This window comes from Spermophilus citellus (assembly GCF_964194105.1).
Source record: "Spermophilus citellus genome assembly, chromosome: 2".
In the NCBI taxonomy this organism is placed as follows: domain Eukaryota; kingdom Metazoa; phylum Chordata; class Mammalia; order Rodentia; family Sciuridae; genus Spermophilus; species Spermophilus citellus.
Window position 1 is genome coordinate 38891036 of NC_138183.1, and position 27152 is coordinate 38918187.

Here is a 27152-nt window from a genome sequence, read left to right on the forward strand (position 1 = left end):
CCATGAAGCATAAAGGTTCCCACCTTTTCTTCTGAACACTGGTGCATTTCCAGAGCCTCTTCCACTAAAAGAGGGTCGAAGCCCTTCTCACAAAGCTGTCCATGTGCAAAGAGATAGTCGAGAATCTAAGGAAAGAAACAAAGAGTTGAGCACCTACTGCTGCTCCTCTGTGTTTCCCAAGAGTCTTACTAGCTAGTGTGAAGTGTGTTCCTTGCCACACCTGAGCCATCAGATTCTGGACAGAACTTGATTTGTGCCTTGAATTGTGTCCAACACAGCACCTCAGCGACTACTTGCTGAACAGACATGCCCTTCTAAACATGAGTAGCCATTTGCCAAAGGAGATGCTGCCCAAACTGACACCTCTCCTAGAATGTCAACTCCATAGCCTGAGCAGGAGAGTCCTCTTATTAACAGTCCAAGTCACAAAATATTCCAAAGGTGTAGGACTCCAGTACCCTATTTAGAACAATCCAGTTTTGCCCCTTTAAAGGGGATAACTGGATAACAGTCCAATAGCTTCACTACTCCCAAGGTTTTTCCTCATCCTAGGTCTCAGAGCAGACCCCAAAAAAGAAGTACTGCTGCTGAAACTGCTGGTTTCCCTCATATAGTACCCTGTCAGTCCCCACAAATCCACAGGAGAGAAGCTGATGCTATAAGTCTAAGGGGCTCTATAAGAGGTATTATCCCAGTTCTAGGGGTCAAATGTTCTTGGCTCACCACCCACTCTGCTATAGACCAGCCACTCACCTGCTCGATATTCTCTCCCTTCTTCTTCATGGCTCTCAGGACACGCTCATAGGAGTAGCCCATGTTAACCACTGTCTCCACACACTGCCGCTCACTGGGAGACAGTGTTTGCAGTTCAGAATAGGCCTGGGGACAGCTGGGCATGTTGGGCACTTGTGACACTGAGAAATTTGGAGGGGTAACCTGGTGATAGAGAAACAAGAAGATCAAGAAGGACAACCTGGGCCCCGGAAGACTTACCAATGAGGCAGCCTAATCCAGAAGCTTTCCATTTCTGATAGTAATCAAGCCCCAGGTTGAGCAGTCAACTTGAAACAAAGTACCAGACATCCTGAAAAGGTATGAAAAGGGACGGGGTGGTGTACCAGCCAAGGGAGAGAAAAGCTGGGAAGACACCTGCAACTGTGGCTGCTCTCATCCCATCTTACAGAATGAGAAAGCTCATAAATAGCCATATGCCCTTCTATGTTCCAATCACCTGGGCTTGAGATGGATAAAGAAGCCCTAGTACTACTCACAGGACTGGTGTCCAAGCTAGCTGCAATCAGTTCTCTCCAGGGCTCTCCTAGGCTATTGTAACTCAGTGTCGTGAGGGATCACTCACTCCAAACATTCCCATTCTGGAGTTGACGCTGTCCCTCAGCCTCTCTATTTTTTCACTGGTTCGGGCACAGGCTGCAAGTCCTGTTCCTACACATGGCCAGCTCAGAGCTTCATTTCACACTAAAGCTTCTGTCCTACAGAGCAGGACAGAGGGAATATTAGCCATACCAGTCTGGACCCCAAGGACAGGAATGTGCACTCCAAGATCCTGTCCCAATCTACTGTGCTGGCAACAGACCTTACTAATTGACCTTACTAATAAGCTTCATCTGACTGGTTGGTGTACAAGCTCCTCAGTTTAGTTCCTCCTATCACCTCTGTTAATGAAATCTAAGGCACAAAGACAGCTCACTCCCAGGTCAAAGAACCCATCCACCATGGGAACAGGTCACAAGCTGTTCTACAGTTTGGGTCAGTTCCCAAGAAGAAAGAAGATGTTCTGTAATTTTATTTTCTTTTTTAGGAAAGGGAGTCCTCTGTCCTAGAAGTAAGTCCAAAATTATATTGCTATAACCAGATGTTCTTAAACTCTGCTGGGAAAAGCCAGGAAGACTACAGTCTTGAGCTCGGTCTGTTTCCACATACCCATCTCACCCACAACACTTAGCAGCTTAATCACAGGGTAATCTATAGGTTACAGGAGTATTGGCAGGGCACGGACAATGTATCATGCCAATCTAGCCAATTTGCTGACCCTACAATTGTGTCTGTCTCTTGGGGACAGGCTCTACTTGGGCTCAAGAATACCAGTATCTAGCCAGACACAGTGGGACATGCCTGTAATTGGGAGGCTGACACTGAAGGATTGCAAGTTCAGTGTCAACCACAGTAACTCAGGTTCTAAGCAACTTAGCGGAACCCTATCTCAAAAGTAAATTTATCTTTTTTTAAATACGTCTTTAATTGTTGATGAACCTTTATTTTGTTCATTTATTTATATGTGGCGCTGAGAATAGAACCCAGTGCTTCACACATGCTAGGAAAGTGTTCTACCACTGAGCTACAACTCAGCCCCCAAAATAAAAATTTTTTTAAAAGACTGGGGATGTAGCTTAGTGGCAAAGCACCTTGGGTTTAATTTCCAGTTTCAAACAACAAAGAACAATGCCATCTCTCACAAAAGGAGCCTAGTCAGGATTCAGAACTATTTTTCAAATGCTTAACTTTTTTTCATAAAGTCTCCTGAATGCCTCATGGCTTCTAAAAAAGTTACACATTACAGGGGCTGGGGTTATGGCTGAGTAGTAGAGCACTCGCCTAGCACGTGTGAGGCAATGGGTCTGATCCTCAGCACCACATAAATAAATAAAATAAAAGTGTTGTGTACTAAAAAATATTTAAAAAAAAAAAAAAGGATCCCTCATTAGAATTATAACACAGTAAGTATTTAGGTTATGGAGTCATTCACCAAAGCTATTTAATCCAGGGTACAACTTTTTTTTTAAAAAAATATTTATTTATTTATTTTTTAGTTCTCGGCGGTCACAACATCTTTGTTTGTATGTGGTGCTGAGGATCGAACCCGGGCCGCACGCATGTCAGGCGAGCGCGCTACCGCTTGAGCCACATCCCCAGCCCCAGGGTACAACTTTATAATTTATATAATACTCCTATAATATGGATACAACTGTGTGTGTGTGTGTGTGTGTGTGTGTGTGTGTGTGTCTTTTGCTGGGGATCAAAGCTAGCTAGGGTCTTGTACATGCCAAACAAACAACACACTCTACCACTGAGTCCCATATAGGATTTATTAAATACTATTATTATATTCATAGCAGACTTTTATCATTAAGTATTTTTTTTTTTTTAAGGAAAAAGACAGGTTAGTTCTTGGAGGAGGCAGGGGTAAACGCCAGTATAAAATGGTATTTTCATATTCACTGACTAAAATGTCATAACAAACAAGAAAAAGTAGAAACTTGAAAAAAAACTTGAAATTTAGATACCTTTCCAAAAACATCAGTGTTTGAGGGAAAGCAAGTTATTAAGAGGATATGAGTATTAGTGTTTCAAAGCTTCTCAAAGGCCAGGAGTGGTGGCACACACTCATAATCCTAGAGGTTCAGGAAGCAGAGAAAGGAGCCAGCCTCAGCAATTCATCAAGGCCCCTAAGCAACTTAGTAAGACCCTGACTCAAAATAAAATGGGCTTGGGATGTGGATCAGTGGTTGAACACCGCTGGGTCCAATCCTTTGTATGGGAGGGGGCCAGGGAGAGAGGATAACAAGAAAAAAAAAGAAATGTTTCTTAAAGAGTCTGGGCATACTACTAGGCTTCAGAGGTAGCAGTTCTTTTTATAACTATGCAGCCTTCAAATCAAGAAGGTTCTTCTGCCAAGTCTTCCCAAATGCCTCCTTTTCACCCCACAGACTGCAGGTACATTCCAGCCTGTGTTCCTAGAGCATTCTGGTCCCATTGCTGGCACATAGTACATTACCATGAATTCCTAGAGGTTAGTTACCATGTCTCATACATATCCAAATTCCCAAGGCCTGGCTTTGGGCTTGGCACTTACTGGCCCTCTAATCAACAGTTATGTAATAAACGGAAGCTGATTAGGATTTTCAAAGGAGAACTCGTAACAGAGCAAATCAACCAAATGCTTTTACCATCTCTCCCCAAAAGCCCACTAAAAGAGTATTAAAATTGCATTTACCTTTAAGATAAAAGATAAAAAAGGGAAAGCAATGGACAATAAGTTCCAATGAAATCTTAAAATGTGGAAAGTTCATGAAGAGAGGGTAATATAAAGAAGCAAGGAAATATAAAGTGAGCCAAGTAGGAAAGAGCAGAGTCAGTCTAGGGGTCCCTCAGTACTCAGGCGCTCTTATTAGGACTCAACACCAAGGACTACTGGGATAAGTCAAAGGGTCCTTGATCAGAGCAGTAAAAACCTTCCCCATCCCATCTGCCTCACTCTACAGGAGGCAGAAAGTTTATTTCTTAGAAAATATGAACCTGAGACAAAAAGATAGAAAGGACTCCATGCACAATATAGAGCAGAATGAGGATTAACTAAAAGTCTACATCAGCCATCTCCACCTTCTTTAGCCCTCAGGAAGAATTCTCTGGAAAAACTGTAATTCCAAAGAATCACAAGTTGACATTTTGGGACATTCCCCTTAATGTGAACTTTCTACCTCTAGTGAAGCTTTAACAATCAGCAGCATGCCCCTAACCCACATTGTTTTTAAAATTGCAATTGGACACAATACCTTCATCTCATTTTTTTTTTTTTTTTTTAAAGAGAGAGGAGAGAGAGAGAGAGAACTTTTGATATTTATTTTTCAGTTTTTGGCGGACACAACATCTTTGTTTGTATGTGGTGCTGAGGATCGAACCCGGGCCGCACGCATGCCAGGCGAGCGCGCTACCGCTTGAGCCACATCCCCAGCCCCCATCTCGTTTATTTTTATGTGGTGCTGAGGATTGAACCCAGCGCCCTGCACATGCTAAGCAAGCGCTCTACCCCTGAGCCACAACCCCAGCCCTGTGCCTTACTCTTAAACATGAACAGGAAGGTCATAGCAATCAACATGAGTGATACCAAAACATAAGAGGAAACAGACATGGGTATTTAAAATATGATGAAGATTTTAAAACATAAAAAGGGTTTATAAAATAGTCAAAGATAGGGCTGCAGTTGCAGGTTAGTGGTAGAGCACTTGCCTACATCCTAAGGCCCTGGATTGAATCCCAAACACAAGATTAAAAAACAAACAAACAAACAAACAAAAAAACCCAAGGATATGTCCCAGAAAGCAAAACACAAAGAGAAAGAAAACAGAAGAGGACAGAAAGTGAGAGCTTCAGTCAAAATACAAACATCTAGCTTATAGGAATTCGGGGAGGTGGGGGGGTTCTCAAAGAAATACCAAACAAAAAAAATTTCAAGAACTTAAAAATTGGACTGTCCCCCATTATAGAAGAGAGGCTCCAGCACAATGAATAAACAAGCAATATCACTGGTAAATTTCAGATCTCTAGAGATGAAGGAAAAGATTGCCAAAGCTTCCAAAGTCAGAAATGGAAAAGAATAAAACAGACCTCAGAACAGCACTAAAATGCTAGAAATCAGTGGAGCTTTTATCCAAGTAAAAAGTTACATAAACTACCTGAGCGCAGTGGCACATGCATGTAATTTCAGTGGCTCAGGAAGCTAAGGCAGGAGGATTACAAGTTCAAAGCTAGCCTCAGCAATTCTGTGAAGCCCTAAGCAACTTAGTAAGACCCTATTTCAAAATTAAAAAAGGGCTGGGAATTTGGCTCCGTAGTTAAGTACCCCTGGGTTTAATCCCTGGTATCAAAAACAAGTTAAGCAATCCAGATGCAGTGGTACACTCCTATAATCCCAGAAGGCTGAGGCAGAAGAACCCCATATTCAAGGCCAGCCTAGACAACTTAGCAAGACCCTATCTCAAGTAAAATAAAAAGGGCTGTGTGGATGTAGCTCAGTGGTAAAGCGCTTGCCTAGTATATGTGAGACACTGGGTTCAATCCTCAGCACCATATAAAAATAAATATACTACGTTCATCTACAACTAAATAAATATATTTTTAAAAAGGTACAAAGAAACTGAATTTCATAATATTTGGGTTTTTTTAGTATTTATTTTTTGGTGTAGATGGACACAACACAATGCCTTTATTTTTATGTGGTGCTGAGGATTGAACCCGGGTCCGGCCCATGCTAGGCGAGCACTCTACCACTAAGCCACGATCCCAGCCCAAGAAACTGAATTTCAATAAGGAGTTTGAGAAACAATCATATAAACAAAAAGGAAAAAATAATACATTGTTTATTTGTTTTTAGTGCTGGGGATTGAACCCTGGGGCACTTTACCACTAAGCTATATCCCCAGTCCTTTTTACTTTTTATCTGATAGGGTCTTACTAAGTTGCTGAAGCCAGTCTTGATCTTACAATCTCTCACCTCAGTCTACCAAGTCACTGAGATTGCCAGCATGAACCACAATGCCCTCAGTAATACATATTTATCCAAATACAATGTGAACAACATTTATTTACCCAAATTTCTTATAAAAATATGGTGGAGGATAATGGAAGAAGTGAGAGAGGGGCCGTTATAAGAGCTAGACCCTTAACTACTATAATAGGAAGAATAAGACCTTCTATCTTTAGAAAATGGCAATATAAACATTCTATTTAGAAATACAAAGATAAATCTCAGCAGAAATACTTCAGCAAAGATATGGATGCAATGGTATGTGTGTGCTGATAGTTCCAGCTATTCTGGAGATGGAGGGAGGAAGATCACTTGAACCCAGGAGTATGAGGCCAGCCTGGGCAATATAGTGAAATCTCATCAGAAGGAACAGAGGGAGGGATGGAGGGAGGTAAGAGAGAAAGAAAAAGCTCAGTGAGTTCAAAGCACCTGTGGGAAACAAAACTGGTAACAGGGAGAGGTGAGATAGAGATGTACTATTTTTCAATAAAAGCCTTTTTGGTTTAGGTTTTGTTTGTTTGTTTTTGTTTTATTGTGAAGTCTTGCAATGTTGCCCAGGCTGGTCTGGAACTCATGGGCTGAAGTGATCTTCCTGTCTTGGACTCCCAAGTACTTAGATTACAGATGCATGCCACCACACTCAACAATGTGAGCCTTTTTTTTTTTTTTAATAATTCTTTCTTTATTGAGAGAGAGAGAGAGAGAGAATGAGAGAATTTTTTTAATATTTGTTTTTTAGTTCTCGGCGGACATAACATCTTTGTTTGTCTGTGGTGCTGAGGATCGAACCCGGGCTGCACGCATGCCAGGCGAGCGCGCTACCGCTTGAGCCACATCCCCAGCCCACAATGTGAGCCTTTTAAAAGCTACTTCATCTTGCAAATTGTGTTTGTATTACATTAATAAAAATAAATTTATGTTTTTTAAAAGAGAAAAGGATTCTACATTAAAGTAATTGCAAATGATGAATGGGATATGAATACATAAAAGCTAAGTGATTCTAGGGGCTGGGGTGGTAGCTTGGTGGTAGAGTGTTTGCCTAGCACATGTGAGGCCCTGGATTGTGTACTCAGCACCACATAAAGATAAATAAATAAAATAAAGGTATTGTATCCATCTACAACTACAAATATATATATATATTAAAACAAAAAAGCTAAGGGATTCTATATGTCAAAAAATAATTTTAAACATAAATTTAAAGGCAAATTAATGCTACTGTTTAATAACCACAATTAGTAATTCAGAATTAAGAAATATAAAGGAAAGGCAGAAGTGTTCTCCTGAATTCACTGTGAAAGTACAAGCAATAAGTATACATACCTAGAGAAACAGAACCCAACAGCAGAATTAGCCTAACTCAAAAGCAGAGCAGCCAGGTGCAGTGGTGCAAGCCTGAAATCCCAGTGGCTCAGAAGGCTAAGGCAGGAGGATCACAAGTTCAAAGCCAGCCTCAACAACAGTGAGGCACTAAGCAATTCAGTTGAGACCCCATCTTTAAATAAAATACAAAATAGGGCTGGGGATGTAGCTTGGTGGTTGAGGGCCCCTGAGTTCAATCCCCAGTACCAAAAAAAAAAAAAAGCAAAGCAAAGCAAAGCAAGGCCTCTGAAGGGCTGAGAGGCAGTAGGAAGAGACACTATCAAAATCAGTCAGTTCTAGGTTTGATTCAGAAGAGTACATTTCAAGATTGTTCCTCTCAGCTGGGCACAGTGGCACACACCCTGTAATCCCAGCCATTTGGAGATTTAAGAAGGAGGATCATAGTTTAAAGCCAGGCTGGGCAAGATCCTATCTCAAAACAAATAACTTTAAAATAGACAAAATGAAAAGAGATAAACTGGAAGAAAATACTTGTGGGGCTGGGGATATATTTGTGGTAAAATATTTGCCTAGCATGTGTGTAGCCCTGGGTTCAATCCCCAGTATCTGGTGGGCTGGGGGCACCTGTTCTTCTCAAGATTAGCCTATGAGTTTCTCAACTTCTAAGATAAATGTATGTAAAAAGTAAAATATGAAATCAAAATCTGAAAAATGAAACTGAAACATTACACCATAAACAGTTAATTCCATTAACACTTCTCTAGGATTAGTATATGAAAAATGTACACAGCCCAGATGACCACTACCACCCCTGCCATTGGCACTATTCTCTCACTAGTCCTTCTGTCACTAGGAAAGGTTCTCACTGGTGGGTCCAACTCGAACATTAAGATAGAGGGCCAGGATGAGAATCAAGATTTGCTCCCTGGGGATAGGGTCATGACTTAAAAGAACTTGAGCTCTTTTTATATCAGCACATTCAAAGCAACAAATTCTCAGGTCAGCAGGAAGCAGGTCCCCCTCCATCAAGAGAAAAATGGGCCAGAAAAATCAAGTTAATCAAAGAATGAAAAAAGTGTTCTGGTTTGAGAAAGAGCTTTGTTGTTTTCATTGGCTTTGATCTCTAAATGTTTAATCTGTCTTTAAATGGGAATGGGAAGTATTGGTTGAGGATCCCTTATCTTTTCCAGGGTGCTTATAATTTATCTAAAGTGTACAGTATATCATGAAAAGGGATATGGTCCTAATCAAAGCCCAACAATGACTAGGGAGAATTAGGATGAAGCATACTCCAAGAGATTAATATTGATGCTCTGCACTCTATCTAGTTCATCTGGGCCAGAGTCCAGGAAGTTTATAAGCAGCAGGGAGATTTCTTGACAGTGAAGGCACTCAAACAGATGATTATATACAAAGAATGCTATTGCTTGAATCTTGCACTTGTAAAGCAGGCCAAAGTTTCTTCTCTTTACTAATAGCAAGATTGTTATGATATCTGACAGACATCACACCAATACAATTATAGGCTCCTTCCCGGCTCTAAATAATCTCTTGAGGTGCTGTCATTTAAAAAAAGAATTATGAGCTGATGATATAGCAAACTTCTTTAACTTCTATTCTAGAATGCAATAATGTATTGTTCTGTGCTGCTGAAACAACTATACCAAGAGCTAAACCTACACTTTGTGACAATAAAGGGACCTCACTGCATCTACAATGTTTTAGTGTGGCAAAATCAGATTTGATTTTCTTCAAGATGTACAAGTTGCAATTTTTTTAATCAATCCATCCCAAGCTTCTTCCTCCCTTCCTTTGAAGAAAACTGCACAATTCCCAATAAAAGAAAAGAATTACATGATTAAAATCTTCATATTTTTTAAAGACCTTTCAAAAATTTCCACCTTGTGCTTCAACTTCTAAGACAAATTATCTGCTGGTTACTAAGGAACCCAGTATGAAAAAAATGTAACCTCAAATTAGCCAAACTATGATAAAAAGAACCATTCAAGAAAGAGGAGGAAGATGAAGGAGGAAGAGAAGGATAATACCAAAAAGTTAATAAATATAAAACAAGCCATTAAAAAAAATTTACGAGACATGACAACACAGACAAAAACTAAGCGATCAGACAGGAAATACCATTTGCAAAATCCACATCACACCCTACCTTTGCAAAGGAAAAGACCCAAAGATGCATGGAGGAACCAGTGAACATTAACCAAATTCACGCTGGGAACCAGTGAACATTAACCAAATTCACGCTGGGAATGGAGTTCAGTGGTAGCAGAGCACTGAACCACTAGAATGCTCAAGGCCCCAGCATGGGGGCAGGGGAGAATTTAACTAGTCTAGATTTAAAATTCATAATCCTGGTCCTCAGAAGAATAACCAGAATTTCACATAAAATTATATAAGTAATCAACATGCCATATCAAATCTTGCCATAAACCTTGAAAATAATATGAGGAAGGCAACTGCAAGGTAGAATTTAGAAATCTTTGAAACTGTAACCTAGTGGGGGTGAAGTGATATTTAAAAGACTTACTGTGGGACCTGTATTTGGAGGTGATGATTCTTCTGTGCACACAGACAAGACAGACAGGGAAGGCATCTGAGAGGATGTCAGGGTTGGCACCTCTGTGCCACTGTCCAAGTTCAAAGCTGAAAGCCCAAGAGTATGGTCCCCATTGAGCTCACTGGCACTGCTTTGGGTGGAAGGCTTTAGGGAATTCCGGAACATGCCACTGCGGAGGCAGGATGTGCTATGGAAAGTGCTTGCCAGCTTGACTGTCTTCTGATTGCTGTCATCAGAGTCAAGTTTCGGGAAGGACAGAGATTTGATATTGCTTACTGCAGGGATAGGGGGCAGGGACACTTTGGAAGACAGCGACATCTTTTCACAGTTGCCCAACTGTGGTAAGGTTATAAAGCCATTGGGTTTATGAAGAGGCTTGAAATCTAGGGTTGCCCGCTCCAAGGATGCCAAGACCTCCTCATCCTGTAATACAGATCCAGAGCCTCCTCTGGGCAAGTCATTGTCCAGTAACTGAGCCATAATGGGTCCAGTGGTCCCTACCAGAATATTTCTCAGCTCTTCCTTCTCATCAATGGTTTTCAACTCCAGATTATCAAATGGGTCTTCTTCACACTCGAAATCAGCAGGATTGAAATCTGCCTTTGTGTGGGGTGGGCTGAGAACTTTCTGTTTCGTGGCACTACTGCTGACCCGAGTTGGAGTGAGGATGCTGTTGTGCTGTAAGCTGGCAAGGATAGGGTTAATTGGAGGTGGCATTGTGGCTGTACTGTGAGTCTTGGAGAAACTCGTTTTGCTATCACCCTCTGGGCCACTCTTAGAATTCACTTTAGCTTCTGCTTCCTCGGCTTTGCGTTCTGCTTCCTGTTGGGCGTCTTGGATTTTCTTAATATCTTCAGCCCACTCAATGGTTTTCTTTTCCAAGGAGAAGTCATACTGCAAAGATACAGCAGAGAAAGAAGGTGTAAACCCATGGGCTTCCCTTCCCCCACCAATTTACTCCTTCTTCACTCTACACAAGATTAAGTAGGCCAGCAGTATTTACTTATGTGGAATGATCCCGGCTCAGGAAGATTTCCAATGTCTTTATATGACTTAACCAAACTACACTCCCAAATTATTACAAGAAATTAACTACAAAGAATTAACACCCTCTAATCATATATACTAGGCAAAATGACTTTTGCCACTTTCTTTGCCTCTCATCCATCAGGCCATTTATTTCCCTAGAAATTTTTGTGGCTCCAGCAGAATTCAGTCACATCCTCTGTGAAACTTTGCCTGGTGACTCATCTTTATTCTAAAATCTTATAGCATTTGTCTCTATCAGTCATCTGATATGGTGAACATGTGACTACACTTACCTTTAATCTGTAATCCCTAGCACTACCCCAACAATATCACAAGTCTCCTATGGGCAGCAACCCAACTACAGACCCTCTTTGGGTCTCTATTATCTAGTACAATGTCCTAAATAGATCCCATAATCAGTAATATCTTCTAATATTTAAGAACACAATGCCATGCATAATTCTAAGCACTTTTTATGTATCAACTCTCTAGATTTTCTCAATTCTTTAATTATTGTTATACCTATTTTAAAGGGGCTATGCTTAAGGTGATAAAGCTGGTAAGTGTTGAAGTATGGATTGGAATCCAGGCAGTGTGACAATTCTGTTCTCTTAAACCACCATCTATCAGAATGAACAGGTTATACTCCAAATGTAGGAAATTTTCTTAAGAAATCTAGAGGGCTGGGTATATAGCTCAGTGGTAGAGCACTTGCCTAGCAGAGCAAGGCCAGTTCCTAGCACCTGAGAAAACAAAAACACAGAAAGTGTAAGTAATCTAGATGAGTGCCTGGGGGATAGACTCAATGGTAGACCATACATTTACGAAGCTCTAAGGGGGGAAAAAAAAAGGGAAGAGAGGAAGAAAGAAAAGGGCGGGAGCAGGTCTAGACATACTCAGATTAAGACTATACAGAACAAACTGAAAAGGAAATATGCTTCACGGTTCCTTAACAAGACCTTAAAGTAAAAAATTTCATTTGAGGGCTGGGGATGTGGCTCAAGCGGTATAGTGCGCTCGCCTGGCATGCTTGCGGCCCGGGTTCGATCCTCAGCACCACATACAAACAAAGATGTTGTGTCCGCCAAAAAATAAATATTAAAATTCTCTCTCTCTCTAAAAAAAAAAAAAAAAAAGATTTCATTTGCACATTTAAAAGAAATACATTATTATATAAAGCAAAATTCACATAGGGCAGAAGAAAACAAAATCTTTGGCATTCACTCTAAAGCACCAGAGTTAAGCAATGTCTCTGTGTATGTATATTCAAGGTTGGAGACATACTAAAAGTATAATAGGAGGAGAACAAAGGGAAGCATGCTAAGACAAGCGTTTTAGAGTAGAAGAAACCTAATGACGAGCTCTGGCCATCCCCAACCTTTTCAGCTTCAAATAACACAAGAGAAGCCTAGAAATGCACATGTCAAGAGGTTAATTTAAATTCCTGAATCAGCTGCTATGCCTCAAAAAGACACGTGGGGGAATCACTGTGCTTCATTTCTACCAGTTATGGAACAATAAGAAAAGAGCACTGGGCAAAGACTGCTGCATCTATCTGGAGGAAACCCAATTTTACAGTCAGTTTCCTCTAATAAAAACTGTGGCTATAACCAATTTACCTCTACTTATAAACACTTATAACTTGAAGCAATAACTAGAAATGTCTTTCCTTTTCTAGCAAATCTTCCCTGAGAATTTGTTTTTTAATTACCAAGTAATGCAGAATATATGGAACAAAGGAAAACATATTGGAAATTTTAAAAAAGCAAAAGTAAAAGAAAATAAGAACATAGTTTGAGAGTATGATAATAAATAATAATAGCATCTAGTGTTTATGGAGTACTAGGAAACAGACAAAGCATTATAAATGCATTACAGTTTCTGTAGTTTACCTTTTTGTAATTTCATTACCTTTAATATACCACAGTCCAAAAATATTAAATGGCAAACTCCAGAAATAAATAAATCATACATTTCAAATTGTAAGCTGCTCTGGGTAACACAGTAAAATCTGGCACATTACCTTACTCCGTCCTCCTGGGATATGAATTGTCCTTTTGTCCAGCATATCCACACTGTATCTGATACCCAGCAATTAGTCACTTAGTAATCAACTCCACTGTTGTGGTACTAGAGTATCTTATATAGAGTTTAGTATTATCTTAGGTTTACACATCTACTGGGGATTTAGAACATATCCTCCTTAGGTTAAGGAGGATGCTACAGTATAAATGTAGTTTGTCCCCCAGGGGTTAATGTGCTGAACGCTTGATTCTTAGTGTGTCACTGTTGAAGTACTGAAACAATTAAGAAGTGGAACCTAATAGGAGGTGATTGGGAATTTAAAATGGATTAATTCTTGGGGCTGGGGATGTGGCTCAAGTGGTAGCGCGCTTGCCTGGCACACGTGAGGCACTGGGTTTGATTCTCAGCACCATATAAAAAAGAATAAAATAAAGATGTTGTGCCCACCTAAAACTAAAAAATAAATATTTTTTTAAAATGGATTAATTCTTTTCTTTCAGGAGGGCTTTCTCAATCTTTCAGGATTTCCTGAAAGCTGGTTGTTTTAAGAGACTCTATTGGGGCTGGGTTGTGGCTCAGCTGTAGAGCACTCGCCTCGCACGTGCGCGACCCTGGGTTCGATCCTCAGCGCCACATACAAAAATAAACAAGTGAAATAAAGGTGTTGTGTCCAACTACAAAAAATAAATATTAAAAAAAGCTAATTATCATAATTTTCCAGGTGAGGAAATGGAGCCTTGAAGAATTAAAGAAATTTACACAAAATCATACAGTTAGTACATGACAATTCCAGCCCATGTGTGACAGCAGAATCTGTTATAAACCATAACACAGGGCCGGGGGTTGTGGCTCAGTGGCAGAGCGCTTGCCTAGCATGTTTGAGGTACTAGGTTCAATCCCCGGCACCACATAAAAATAAACAAAAGAAAGATATTATGTCCATCAACAACTAAAAAATATATTTAAAAAAAAAAAAGTAACACAAAGAACCACCCTGACACTACTATTGCAGCAACTACATATTCAATAGAAGCTTTCTGGATCCTAGATGGAAGAATATGTTTTACTGGTTCATCTCAATGGAAATTTAACTGAAAATTTGAGTTTGTGTTCCAATGCAAGAGCAACTATGACAAAGTCATAGGAAGCTTCAAGCCATGTGGCTAGGGCTCCAGATCTCACTATTCTCTACGTAGAGAGGGAACCAGCACCAGTACCACAACCAAATCTCCCAGGAGAATCCCATGCAATCAAAATTTAAAAGGTGCTTTGTACAATCAGGAAACAAAAAAATTTCAACTTGCCCACAAAGAATAGGGACCAAAGCCTCAATCTCTGGTTAAAAGTGGATGTTATGAGCATAATATCATGCATTTATCAGTGTCTCACACTGCTCAAATAAGAAATACCCTACAAAACCTAAAATGGCAACAATTTGTGATTCAAAACAAGTTTGTTTTTTTGGCGGGTTTTTTGGTACCAGGGACTGAACCCAGGAGCACTTAACCACTGAGCCACATCCCCAGTCCATTTTTATTTTGAGACAGGTCTTACCAAGTTGCTGAGGACCTCGCTAAATTGCTGAGGATGGCCTTGAACTTTCAATCCTCCTGCCTCAGCATCCTTAGTTGCTGGGATTACAGGCATTTGCCACTGTGCCTAGCTCAAAACAACTGTTCTGAATTCATCAATTAAGCAGTGACTAAAATGAGAAACAAGACAGAGGTGTTCATGCCAGCCTTAGCAACTTAGAAAGACCCTGACTCAAAATAAAATTTTTAAAAAGGCAGAGGAGGGCTGGGCTTGTGGCTCAGAGGCAGAGCACTCGCCTAGCACATGCAAGGCCCTGGGTTCGAGCCTCAGCACCACATAAAAATAAATAAAATAAAGGTATTGTGCCCAACTACAACTAAAAACTAAATAAATAAATAAGCGAGTGAATAAGTAAATAAATAAATACATGGCTAGATAGATAGATAAGGGCTGGGAATGAAGCTTAGTGGTAGCGTTCCCCTGCATTCAATCCCTAATCCCTGGCTTTAGTTATTTTTATTTTATTTTTATTCTGGTAATTGAACCCAGGGACCCTGTCACACATAAAACAATTCTAAGACTCAAGCAATCCTCCTGCCTAAAACCCCAACTAGCCAGGACTAAAAGCATGTATCACTGCATCTTATCTTTGGGTACGTTATATAATTTTTTAAAATATCTTTATTTACTTATTTATTTTTATGTGGCACAGAGGAATCAAACCCAGGGTCTCACACCTGCAAGGCAAGTGCTCTACAACTTAGCTACTGCCCCAGCCCTGTTGTATAATTTTTTAAAACCCTTTTATTTTCTTTACCTCCCCACACCCTCTTTTTTTCTTGTGATACCAGAGATCAAAACTAGGGCCTCATGCTTGCAGAACACATATTCTAACACTGAGCTACATCCCCAGTCCTAGAGATATTTAAAGATCATACTGCTAATAGTATTGTATACATAGAGAGGTACTTAATGACTCTATTGTTACCAATAAAAAATTATTAGGCAAATGAACAAGGAAAATTTTATAAGATAAGTCTCTCTTATGGCCCAATGAAGTCTTCATACACAAAGGAATATCAATTCCATAATCAAAATTACATTAAGAGGTTAAACATCAGTGTTTAGGGAAATGCAAGTCAAAACCACAATGAGATAACATCACATTTACAAAGATGTATATAATCAAAAAGACCCCAAGCATGGTAGTACATGCCTATAATCAGGAGGCTGAGAGGCAAGAGAATCACAAATTCAAGGGCAGCCTTGGCAATTTAGCAAGACCTGTCCCAAAAAAATAAACAGGGCTGGGGATGTCACTCAGTGATATCAAGTACCCCTGGTTCTATCCCCAGGACTGGGGGGAAAAATCTTAACAGCTGGGGGTATAGCTTAGTGGTACAGCATTTGCCTACCATGCATACAACGTTCTAGGTTTAATCCCCAACACTGCAAAAAAAAAAAAAGACAATTAGTGACAAAAGTTGATAGGGATATGGAGAAACTGGAACCCTCTATAGTGTTGGTGGGGATTTAAATGGCACAGCAAACCTTTGGAAAATAGTCTGGCAATTCTTCAAATGTTAAACATGGAGTTACCACAGGACCCAGCAATACCACTCCTAGGTATATACCCAAAAGAATTGAAAACATATTCCATATAATAACCTGTATACAAATGTTCATAACAGCATTATTCATAATAGTAAAAAAGTAGAAAGTACCAATATGTCCACCAACTGACAAATGAAGGAGAATATGATTTGACATATAAAAATGAATTAACTAATACTACTTCATTCATACAAATGGATAAACCCTGAATGAAATGAAACTGAGGCAAGCCTACTGGGTCACTGAAATTACAAGCACAGACCACCTCATCAAGCATGGGTTTCTTTTTAGTGAAATGAAAATGTTCTGGAATTAGATAGCAATGATGCTTATACAACTTTGAATATACTAAAACCCATTTAACTACAAAATTTAAAAGGGTGAATTTCATGGTCTGTGAATTATGTCTGAACAAAGCTATTTTTAAAAAATAACTGAAGCAGATGTGTCAACCAAGTTTACAATCCCAGGGGAGAAGCTGAAGCAAAAGAATCGCAAGTTAAGAACAGCCTCAACAACTCAGCAAGGCCCTCAGCACATTAATGAAAGATACTGTCTCAAAATAAAAAACAAAAAGGGCTGGGGATGTAGCTGAGTGGTAAAGTGTCCCTGGGTTCAATCCCCAGAATAAAAATAAAATAAAATAACTAAAGCCAGGCATGGTTGTATACACCTATAATCCCAAATACTGGCTGAGGCAGAAGGATCAGAAGTTAAGAGGCCAGCCTAGGCAACTTAATAAACTGTCTCAAAATAAAATAGAAAAAGAGGTGAGGATATAGTTGAGTGGTACACTGCCCCTGGGTTCAATCCCCAGTAGTACAAAAAGAGAAAAAGTCCTAGTTCCCCTACTGTAACTACTCATAGCATATAGACTATGGAAGACAAAATGGAATGTGTTCTAGAGTAACATGATGACTCAGGAATCCCCCAGAAACAAAACATCTTTTTCCAAAAGTTGTGTTTTATAAATGTGTTTTTCAAAATACAGTATGAAGTGTTTTGAATACTATCCTGTTGTTTTCTACATGACTCTGAGCTCTAAGCACCTTGAGGACAGTGATAAAGGCATTTATCTCTATCCTCAGTACTAGCATAACACCTCTCAAGAGCAGGCATTGAGTAAATGTTTACAAAAGAAATTACAAGCAGCTATTTGCTGCTTTCAAGAGGTAATTCAGTACCTTTATATTAACTAAGCTTTAAAGATGAGAGGGTTGAGAAAGAAGCCTTTGGAGAGATGGCATTTAAGCACAGTGTAAAAGAATGAATAGATTTAAATAGCTTTGAGTACAGTAAGAGAAGAATATTTTGCATAGATTTAGATGCATAGATTTTCATGTAGAATAGCAGAGTAACATACAATGTACATTCAATAAACTGCTGGTAACCTGGCTTGGAGGGAACACTGAAGAGTTGAGCTAAAGTGCTTTTTACATCTATACTTGATTCAATAATGATTGGTGGGGCTGGGGCTGTAGCTCAGTACCACATAAAAATGAATAAATAAAGATATTGTATCCATCTACAATTAAATAAATAATGATGATGATGACTGGTGAATCACTAAACACTATTAAAATCACTAAAACTATTAAAAATTAATAGTTTTGAAGAAGGGTATGACAATTTACAATTTAATATTATTCTAGGGTAGGAGATGGAGAGGGAGTGAGGAAGTGCTGGGGAGTGATACTCGCCAAATTATATTGTCATATTGTGTATTGTATGCATATATGAAAATGTATCAACAAATCCCATCAGTATGTACAATTATAATGCACCAATAAAAATGTGGGGGGAAAAAGAATATTATTCTAGAAACAACATGAAAATAAAAGCAAAATGCTCCCAGCAGAGAGGTCACTTGAAGAGACTACTACAATAGCAAAACTGAAAAATAAGGTAGGGATGAAATGGAGTATAAGACACAACAAAAGAAAATTATTACCTAATTTCAGTGACTAAGATGATAATGTGAACATTAAGAGATAAAGGAAAAAAAGAGGTGAATAATGGTAAATGAGGACTTGTTTTGTGCAAGGCATAGAGCCCCAAAAATACACAATCTAAGAAATTAACAAAAACATTCTCTAAATGGAAGTGTGTGTGTAACGATGTGAGCCAGGAAATTATCAGATGCTCTGAGAAATACAAATAAGAGATTTAAGAGTAGGGGTTTTTTCCATTTCACTATACATCAATTTCTTATCCTTTAAACTTTTAAATACACTAAACTTTAACTAAAAATCACCACTTACCTGTACTTCTCTGACAACCTGCAAACAATCAGGCAAGGAGAAGCCAATAGGTAGACCAACTTTAGCTGGTGTTTTGAATTTGTCTCCTATCTTAAATGGGACATCATCAAGGTAACTGAAAGTCCCTATAATCAAAAATAAAGTAGAAAATATCAGCAAAGAACTTTATTATTTGTTTTCCTATAATCTTAAGACTAGAAGTTATAAAAGTTCCTTCTCCAACTGCTTACCTTCTCCTGAACCTAGATCTGAGAAGAAAATCCAACATCATAGACTACTTAATCTTAAGGTTTATTTTCCATTATACTTAGTATAAAAGCCAAAGTATTCACAGCATCCTAAAAGGTCTCCCCACAGCCCACAACTGTTCTGCCTTCATATCCCTAGCAGTCTACTTCTAGTTCACTACACTAAGTCATGAGCTCTCTGTTCTCAATGATTTTTTTCCTTTGCAGTTCCAGGGATTGCACCCAGGGTCTTATGCATACTAGGCAAGTGCTCTATCACTGAGCTACATCCCCAGCCCTGTCCCCAGTGACAACAGGCTAAAAAATCCTATACTGGATATTCCCTCTATCTGGAATGCTATTCCCTCTATCTGGAATGCTCTTCCCTCAGTTATTTACATGACTCACTCCTTCACTTCTTTAAGTCTCTGTGCAAATGTTATCTTCCCAGTGAGGCTTGCCCTGACCCCTACTTAAATTTACTAACTCACCTTTATTACAGCATTCATATATTACAATCTAACTTTTCCCTGAAGCACTTATATTACTTTTTTCTTTTTAAGACAAACCTGCTTCTTTTTTTTAGTTGTCAAAGACTTTTTATTTTTATTTTATTTCATTTTTATTTGGTGCTGAGGATCAAACCCAGTGCCTCACACATGCTAGAAAAGTGCTTTACTATTGAGCCACAAGCCCAGCTCACTTATATTACTTTTTAACATTATATAATTGACTTTTTATTATCATCTGTCTTGCCCAATGCAATGTAAGCACCTTCAGGCAAGTTAATTTAAGTCTATCTTATCCAAGAATATATCCTCGAACTTACAGCACTGCCTAGCACATTTAACAAATACTGCTGAACTGATGACAGACACTACACAAAAGAACCTCTTTGATTTGGAGTTCTTTACATTCTTTTTCATATTTTTCATTGGTGCACTATAGCTGTAAATAGCATGATTTTTTAAATAACACAAAAAGTTACTCTAGATATTAAAAAAAACTATAACATTTTAGAATAATGTGGGTTTTAATTTTCATTTGTTTTTGTTTGCTTGCTTGTAGTGCTGGAAATTAAACCCAGGGGCCTCACACATGCTAAGTACAAATCTATCACTAAACCTCCCCCAGTGGGGAAATATTTCAGCAGCACAGCACTTATAAGAAAAGGAAGGCCGGGTATGGAAGCACATTCCCATAATCCCAGCAACTCTAAGGCAGGAAGATTGAAGTTTGAAGCCAGCCTCAGCAACTTAGCAAGATCGTGTCTCAAAACAAAAAAAGAAAAAGGGCTCAAAGGCACCCATAACTTCAATCCCCAGTACCACCACCACCACCCCAATAAAAGGAAGAAGAAGAAAAAGAAGAGATAACCATACAAGATCATAAGAATCTAAACAGAATTATCTGGAGGCATATACCACAAACAACTAAACTGCTTCAATCCCCTAATGGTTCTGTGCCTATCACAGCTGAATGATATATTAAGATCAGGACATGATCATAAATTTACAGGCTCAGAAGAAAAGGGAATGCTTCTATACACTCTGACTTGAGCCATGATTTGTTTTCTGAACAAATTCTGACAGGCCTATGCACTGGCAGAACCAACATGAACAATAAAACATAACTAATAAAATAAATTTTGCTTTTTCAGTATTAGCACCTAGTTTTTTTTTTTTTTAAAAAAGGCTTATCTGTGGGACCTCACACTACTGTATTTTCTTGAGTATTGATGAACACAGAGTAACACAATTACTCCTCTTCCATGAAGATATCATTCATTCTAAGAACTATGAATCTTAAGATTTATCAACACCAGAATACACTGGATATCATGTCATCATCCCATTCCCTGAGGTATATATTCTTCTTATACACCCAATATCCTTTACCAGGAAGAAAGCCCTGTTCTCCTGCTTGGGAAATTCTCTCTCCCCCATCTAACTTCTTCTTCTTTTTTTTAAATATTTTTATTAGTTGTTGATGAAATTTTTTTTTTTATTTATTTGTATGTGGTGCTGAGAATCAAACCCAGTATGTCACACACGCTAGGCAAGCACTCTACCACTGAGCCACAACCCCAGCCCCTCCCATCTAACTTCTAATCCAGATTAAAACATTTGAACATGCCAAGCATGGTGGTGCACATCTATAATCCCAGCTGCTCAAGAGGCTGAGGCAGGAGAACTGTAAGTTCATGGCCAGTCTCCAGAACTCAGCGATTCCCCCCACAAAAAAAGGACTGGGGGTCTGAGGGTGTGGCTAATGGCAGAACACCTCTGGATTCAATCCCAGTAATGCCAAAAACTGTATTTCACATAACTAGTAAATTAAATCCACAACTGTGTTCATTTAATAATTTTTCTATGGCATAATCAAAATCATTAACCCTTTAGGAAATTTTCAAAGTATAGCCATTCTTTTATAGGTTTCATTTTTTTAAAACTAGCAATGTCTACCTCATTGTTACTTTAAATTACCTAGGGAATTATTTATACTGCTTTTAAGAATAAACTCAAGAACAACTCTCTTTCACAAAATACACAGTTTTAATACCACCATTTCAGGACTTGCCATTATGCATCGTTTAGTAGTTTGTTTCCTCCAGCTAGGGGTGTAGCTCAGTGGTAGACTGCTTGCCTATATACATGAGACACTGGATTGGATTCCCAAAACACAGGAAAAATAGAAATAAAAATTTGTTTCCTTATTCTTTTTCTAGAGACTCTAAGCATGAAAATGAACTAACAGTGTAGAAATGTTTCATGCGTGCATCTCCCAAACTCACCATAAAACCTACCAAATAAAATTTATTCAAAGAATGAAGAACAAATGAAGTAAGACATGGTTTTATATTTCTTTTGTATTCAACTCTAACCCCTACCCCGACTTACATTTGATTAAAATAATTTACCCAAAACGACAAGGCTGGTCATAAAAATGTTTTGGTTTTGTTTTTGTTTTTTAATAGAGTACTCACACTAGATACCTATCTAACATTCTGAATAAAGTGACAAAAATACAGCAGGTGCTTGTTCTAACACCATCAAAAAAAAAAAAAGACAAAAAAAAGTCAGATGCCTTCACAGCTGCCAAGAAAATTGTTCATAACAACATGTAAACCCCCTGACACTTATAAAATGGTTTGTATGAAAAAGATGAAAAGCAAAACTCATCTTACTTTCAAACTTTTTTATCAGTTTTCTGTAAAAATAGATGTTCATATTTTACTATGGTTGGTACCCTGATAAAATGAAGCCCAAGCTAGAACTTTTAGCATTGCTTAAGAATCACCGAAGAGATGTACAGCCAAGTTAACAACTGAAATATTAAGTTTCTTTTTAATTTTTTTTAGCTGTAGATAGACATAACACCTTTATTTTATTTACTTTTAAGTGATGCTGAGGATCGAACCTAGTGCCTCACACATGCTATTTATGCTAGGCAAGCATTCTACCACTGAGCTACAACCCCAGCCCTTAAATATTAAGTCTTTTGCTGAATAAAAAGATTCACTTAAAGTAGGTTTATTAAGTCAGGGGGTTGGTGCATGCCTATGGTCTCAGAGATTCAACAGGCTGATGCAGGCTGGGCACAGTGGCACATGCCTGTAATGCCAGTGGCTCAGGAGGCTGCAACAGGAGGATTTTGAGTTCAAAGCCAGCCTCAGCGAAAAAATGCGCTAGGCAATTCAGAGAGACCCTGTATCTAAATAAAATACAAAACAGGGCTGGGGGTGTGGCTCAGTGTCAAGTGCCCCGCAGTTCAATCCCCGCTCCCCCACACCAAGAAAAAAAAAAAGAGGCTGAGGAAGGAGGATCACAAGGTCAAGGCCAGTCTCAGCAACTTAGCAAGACCCTTTCTCAAAATAAACAATAAAAAGAGCAGGGGATGAACTCGGTGGTAGATCACCCATTGCTTCAATCCATTATACCACAAAGTGAAATAAGGGAAGGAGGGAGGAAAACTATCACATTAACACTAACTATATTTTCTTAAATAAATAGTTCTTCTGCAGTTTGGTGTAAAGAGTTGACTAGAGAAAGGGGGGCCAACTACAAAAGGTAATGGGCTAAAGATTATCTGAACCAAATGTGAATGTCCTTCCAAGAAAGGTATTCCATTTCCTCACCTACCTTTCAGTTAGGAAACTATTACACACTGTGAAATACACTGACAGACCCATATTCTATAAATGGAACTAGTTCTAGGGTTAGATACAGACAAGATTAAAATAGAATACCTTTAAACAACTGCTGCTTCCACTCATTAGCACCAATTACAAATACCTGCTTTAAAAAGGAGTTCTGCCCAGCACAGTGACTAGGGAGGCTGAGAGAGGAAGATCACAAGTTCAAAGCCAGCCTCAGCAACTTAGTGAACACTGTTTCAAAATAAAATATTTGTTAAAATCCCTATTTTGTATTTTATTTAGAAACAGGGTCTCACTGAGTTGCTTAAAGCCTTTCAAAATCTTGAAAGCAGGTAGTACAGTGGCTGGGGATGTGGTTCAGTGGTGGACTACCCCTGGGTTCAATCCCTAGTACCAAAAAAAATAAAAATAAAAAGCAGTTTCCTTTCACTAACAAAGCCAATGCCAAGGTGATTTAGCATATTTCTTACCAAAGGTCTTATTTAGTCCTTTAAACACTTGGTTAACAGGTAATGAACAAACTGTGTGGTTACTGGGAAGAAATGGTAGGGATAAAGGCAAAAAGTTGTGTAAAGACATGGGAACAAAGGCTGGCGTTGTGGCTCAGTGATAAGAGTACTTGCCTACCATGTGTGAGGCACTGGATTCGATTCTCAGCACCACATTAAGTAAGGGAGGGAGGGAGGGAGGAAGGAAGGAAGGAAGGAAGGAAGGAAGGAAGGAAGGAAGGAAATTTGTGTCCAACTACAACATTTTATATATATATGAATGAATGAATGAAGACACGGGAACAAATAAAAAGAACTTTTAAATAATGAAGATCACCATAAATACTATTAATGATGCTGCTGTGAGGATGAAAGAAATATTTTTCCCCAATGTAACCTACTTTGTCTTAGGAATTATCCATTTTTATCCAACACATGAGGATATATACTTAAAGTTATCAACTTCTCTTGTTTCTAAATACATTTTTTTAAAACAAATTCAATAAAAACTCAATAGCTACACGGCTCACAGAAATAAGCAACATAGCTAACAATTTTGTGACTCACTCCAAAGACCTTTTAGTTTCAGTTCCTATTTCTGAAACTCTTCCTTAAATATCTGAACCTATTTTCCCAAGTTCTATTGAGGAGGTGGGGGAGTGCATCTCTGATTTCTGTGGGAATTTCCTGAAGCCAGGTTTTGCACATAACTTTGCATTATACTATGATGGAGTAGACTGGGATAAATGTGTAATGACTCAGGAAAAATTCTGGGAAGACTGGTTCTGTTTTCTTCTAATTTACAGGTATGTTATGATCCTCTCTTTTATGTGTTTTTTTGGGGGGTGGGGGAATGGAGTACAATTGCAGATGGTGGGAAAAAATCCTACTACGGAGAGCAACTGGATTATGTTTAAATTCAGATTTTACTATGAGATAATACAAATAAAGGTTTTTGAGAAAGAAAACTAGGACAGATCAAACCTAAAATTAACTGAAAAACTAATTTCATGGCTAATCATCACTATTTTAAAACCAGAAGTCCAGTAAAACTTGCAAAATTATAAACACAGAGATATATCTATAAGATGTGAAGTCACAAGGAAATGTTATACCCTAATACAAAACAAGACAAATGACCCACAAAATCAGCTTTTTAATACATATTGTCTAACATTTATTTAAAAATTCTAAGAAAAATAGGCAAGAAAATGTGATCCATCATCAAGAGAAGAAACAGGCATCACTCCCAAATCCAAAGATAGCCAAGTACTGTAATTTTCATACAAGTACTTTTAAATTAACTATAATAAGTATGTTAAAGAATCTAATGAAAAGATGATCAAGTATGAGCAGATGTAGAATGCCAGCAGAGATGGAAAGGTAAAGAGATAAATGGAAATGCTAAAAGTGAAAAATATAATATCGGAGAAGAAAAATGTTAGTGGCTCATAAATTAAGCTATTCAAGAAGACAAGACCTAGCAGAAGAAAGACTCAGTGAATGTGAAGTTAGGTCACAGGACAACCACTGAGAAAGGAGTTCAAAGCCAGCCTCAGCAAAAGCAAGGTGCTAAGCAACTCAGTGAGACTCTGTGTCTAAATAGGGTACAAAATAGGGCTGGGGGGTAGCTGGGGTTGTGGCTCAGAGGAAGAGTGCTCACCTAGCATGCGTGAGGCACTGGGTTTGATCCTCAGCACCACAAGGAAAAATAAATAAATAAAGGTATTGTGTCCACCTACAACTAAAAAAATAAATTTTTTTTTTAAATGGGGCTGGGGATGTGGCTCAGTGACTGAGCCCCTGGGTTCAATCCCCAATAACCACAACCCCAAAAAAGGGCAACCAAATGGAACCTCAAAGAGCATAAAAGTTAGGGGGAAAAAAAAAAAGAGTGCTAAGACACATCTGGAACAATACCAAATAACCTAATGTATAGGTGAGTCTCAAAAGAAGAGAAAATGGGGCATAAGAAATATGAGAAGAGATAATGTCTGAGAATTTTCCAAACATAATAAAAAGACATCAACCATGCAGATCTAAGAAATTAGCCAAACCCAAGCAGAATAAGTATGTAGAAATTCAAACCAAGGAAATGTTGAAAACAAAAAATAAAGGGAAAACCTTGAAAGCAGGTACAGTGGGTAAGAGGGATGATACATAAATAGAATGATGATTAAAATGATGGCCAACTTCTACACATTAAACTAAAAAGCAATTATAGATTCACTTTTTAAACAATCTACAACAACTGAGCATGGTGGTGAACACCTAATAATTCCAGCTACATCAGGGGACTGAAGTAGGAGGATTGTGAGTTGAAGCTAGCCTGGGTAGTCTGGTGAGGTCCTGTTTCAAAAAACAAAAATTATTATAATTTTTAAAAGTGGTAGAAGTCAGGTGCAATGGCACATACCTGTAATCCCAGCAACTTGGGAGGCTGAGACAAGAAGATCAAAAGTTTGAGGCCAACCTCAACAATTTAGTGTGGCCCTAAGCAACTTAGTGAGACCCTGTGGGCTATGGATATAAGCCACTGGTTAAACGCACCAGGGTTCAATATACAGTATCAAAAAAAATGTTGTAGAGTGCTCCTGGTAATGGCAATTTACATAGCATTCACATTTTATTAGGTATTACGTATCTACAGATGATTCAAGGAATATGGCTGGAAACGCAAAGGTTACAAGCAAATACTACACCATTAAAAGACTTGATCATCTGTGGATTTCGGTATCAAGGAGGAGTCATGGATAGGTAAAGGGGGATGACTATAATAATAAACCAGAAGGAAATTCTAGGAAGTGATGGACATGTTTGTCTTGATGTTAGTGAAATTTTCTCAGTGTATACTTATCCCCAAACTATCAAAATGCATTATGTTGAGTATGTATACATTTTCCTATGCCAATATATCCCAATAAAGTGGATTAAAGAGTGGGAGTTTAATTATAAAGTCCTATTGCAAAGATCTATTTTTTTCTTGAATTAGAATCTGAAGATATTTTTTCAGATATAAAAAGAATTGTTTTTTTGAAACTTTTTAAAAAATTCTTTAAAAATCACCAGGCATGCATCTCTGTAATCCCAGCATTTTGGGAAGCTGAAACAGGAGGATTCCAAGTTGAAGGCCAATCTGAGTGAGAATGAGACCTTGTTTCAAAAAAACAAAAAGGGTTGGGTGCAATCCCCAGAAGAAAGAGAGAAAGAGAGAAAGAAAGAAAAAAGAGAGAAAGAGAGAGAAGAGAGAGAGAGAAAGAAAGACGAAAGAAAGAAAGAAAGAAAGAAAGAAAGAAAGAAAGAAAGAAAGAAAGACACACTTTGAAAACAACTTTTTTTTATATATAGAACAAAAGAATTAAAAATTTTAAAATTAGGGGCCTGGGGTTGTGGCTCAGTGGCAGAACGCTTGCATGGCATGTGTGGGGTACTGCATTAGATTCTCAGCCCCACATATAAAGAAATTCATTAAATAAATGTCTATCAACACCTTAAAAAATTATTTTAATTTAAAAATCAAATCACCAGCATCCAAAAAATCCTAATCTAAACTGAGCCAAGAGTTTGTGATTTATATATGGACAATGTATCTAAAA

General features: G+C 38.4%; 1 protein-coding gene across 2 annotated transcripts in view; it reads right to left on the minus strand.

Annotated features, from left to right (window-relative positions):
* UBAP1 (ubiquitin associated protein 1) overlaps positions 1-27152 on the minus strand; it is a 51911-nt gene that overhangs the window by 1616 nt on the left and 23143 nt on the right. The window contains exons 3-6 of one of the 2 annotated variants that reach the window (XM_081281017.1): positions 18683-18807; positions 10191-11114; positions 754-936; positions 24-125 (exon numbers count right to left, since the gene is read on the minus strand). In XM_081281017.1, coding sequence (XP_081137143.1) covers positions 24-125; positions 754-936; positions 10191-11114; positions 18683-18807 — 1334 coding nt within the window. The remainder of the gene's footprint in view (positions 1-23; positions 126-753; positions 937-10190; positions 11115-18682; positions 18808-27152) is intronic. The other variant, XM_081281018.1, reaches the window with a different exon arrangement.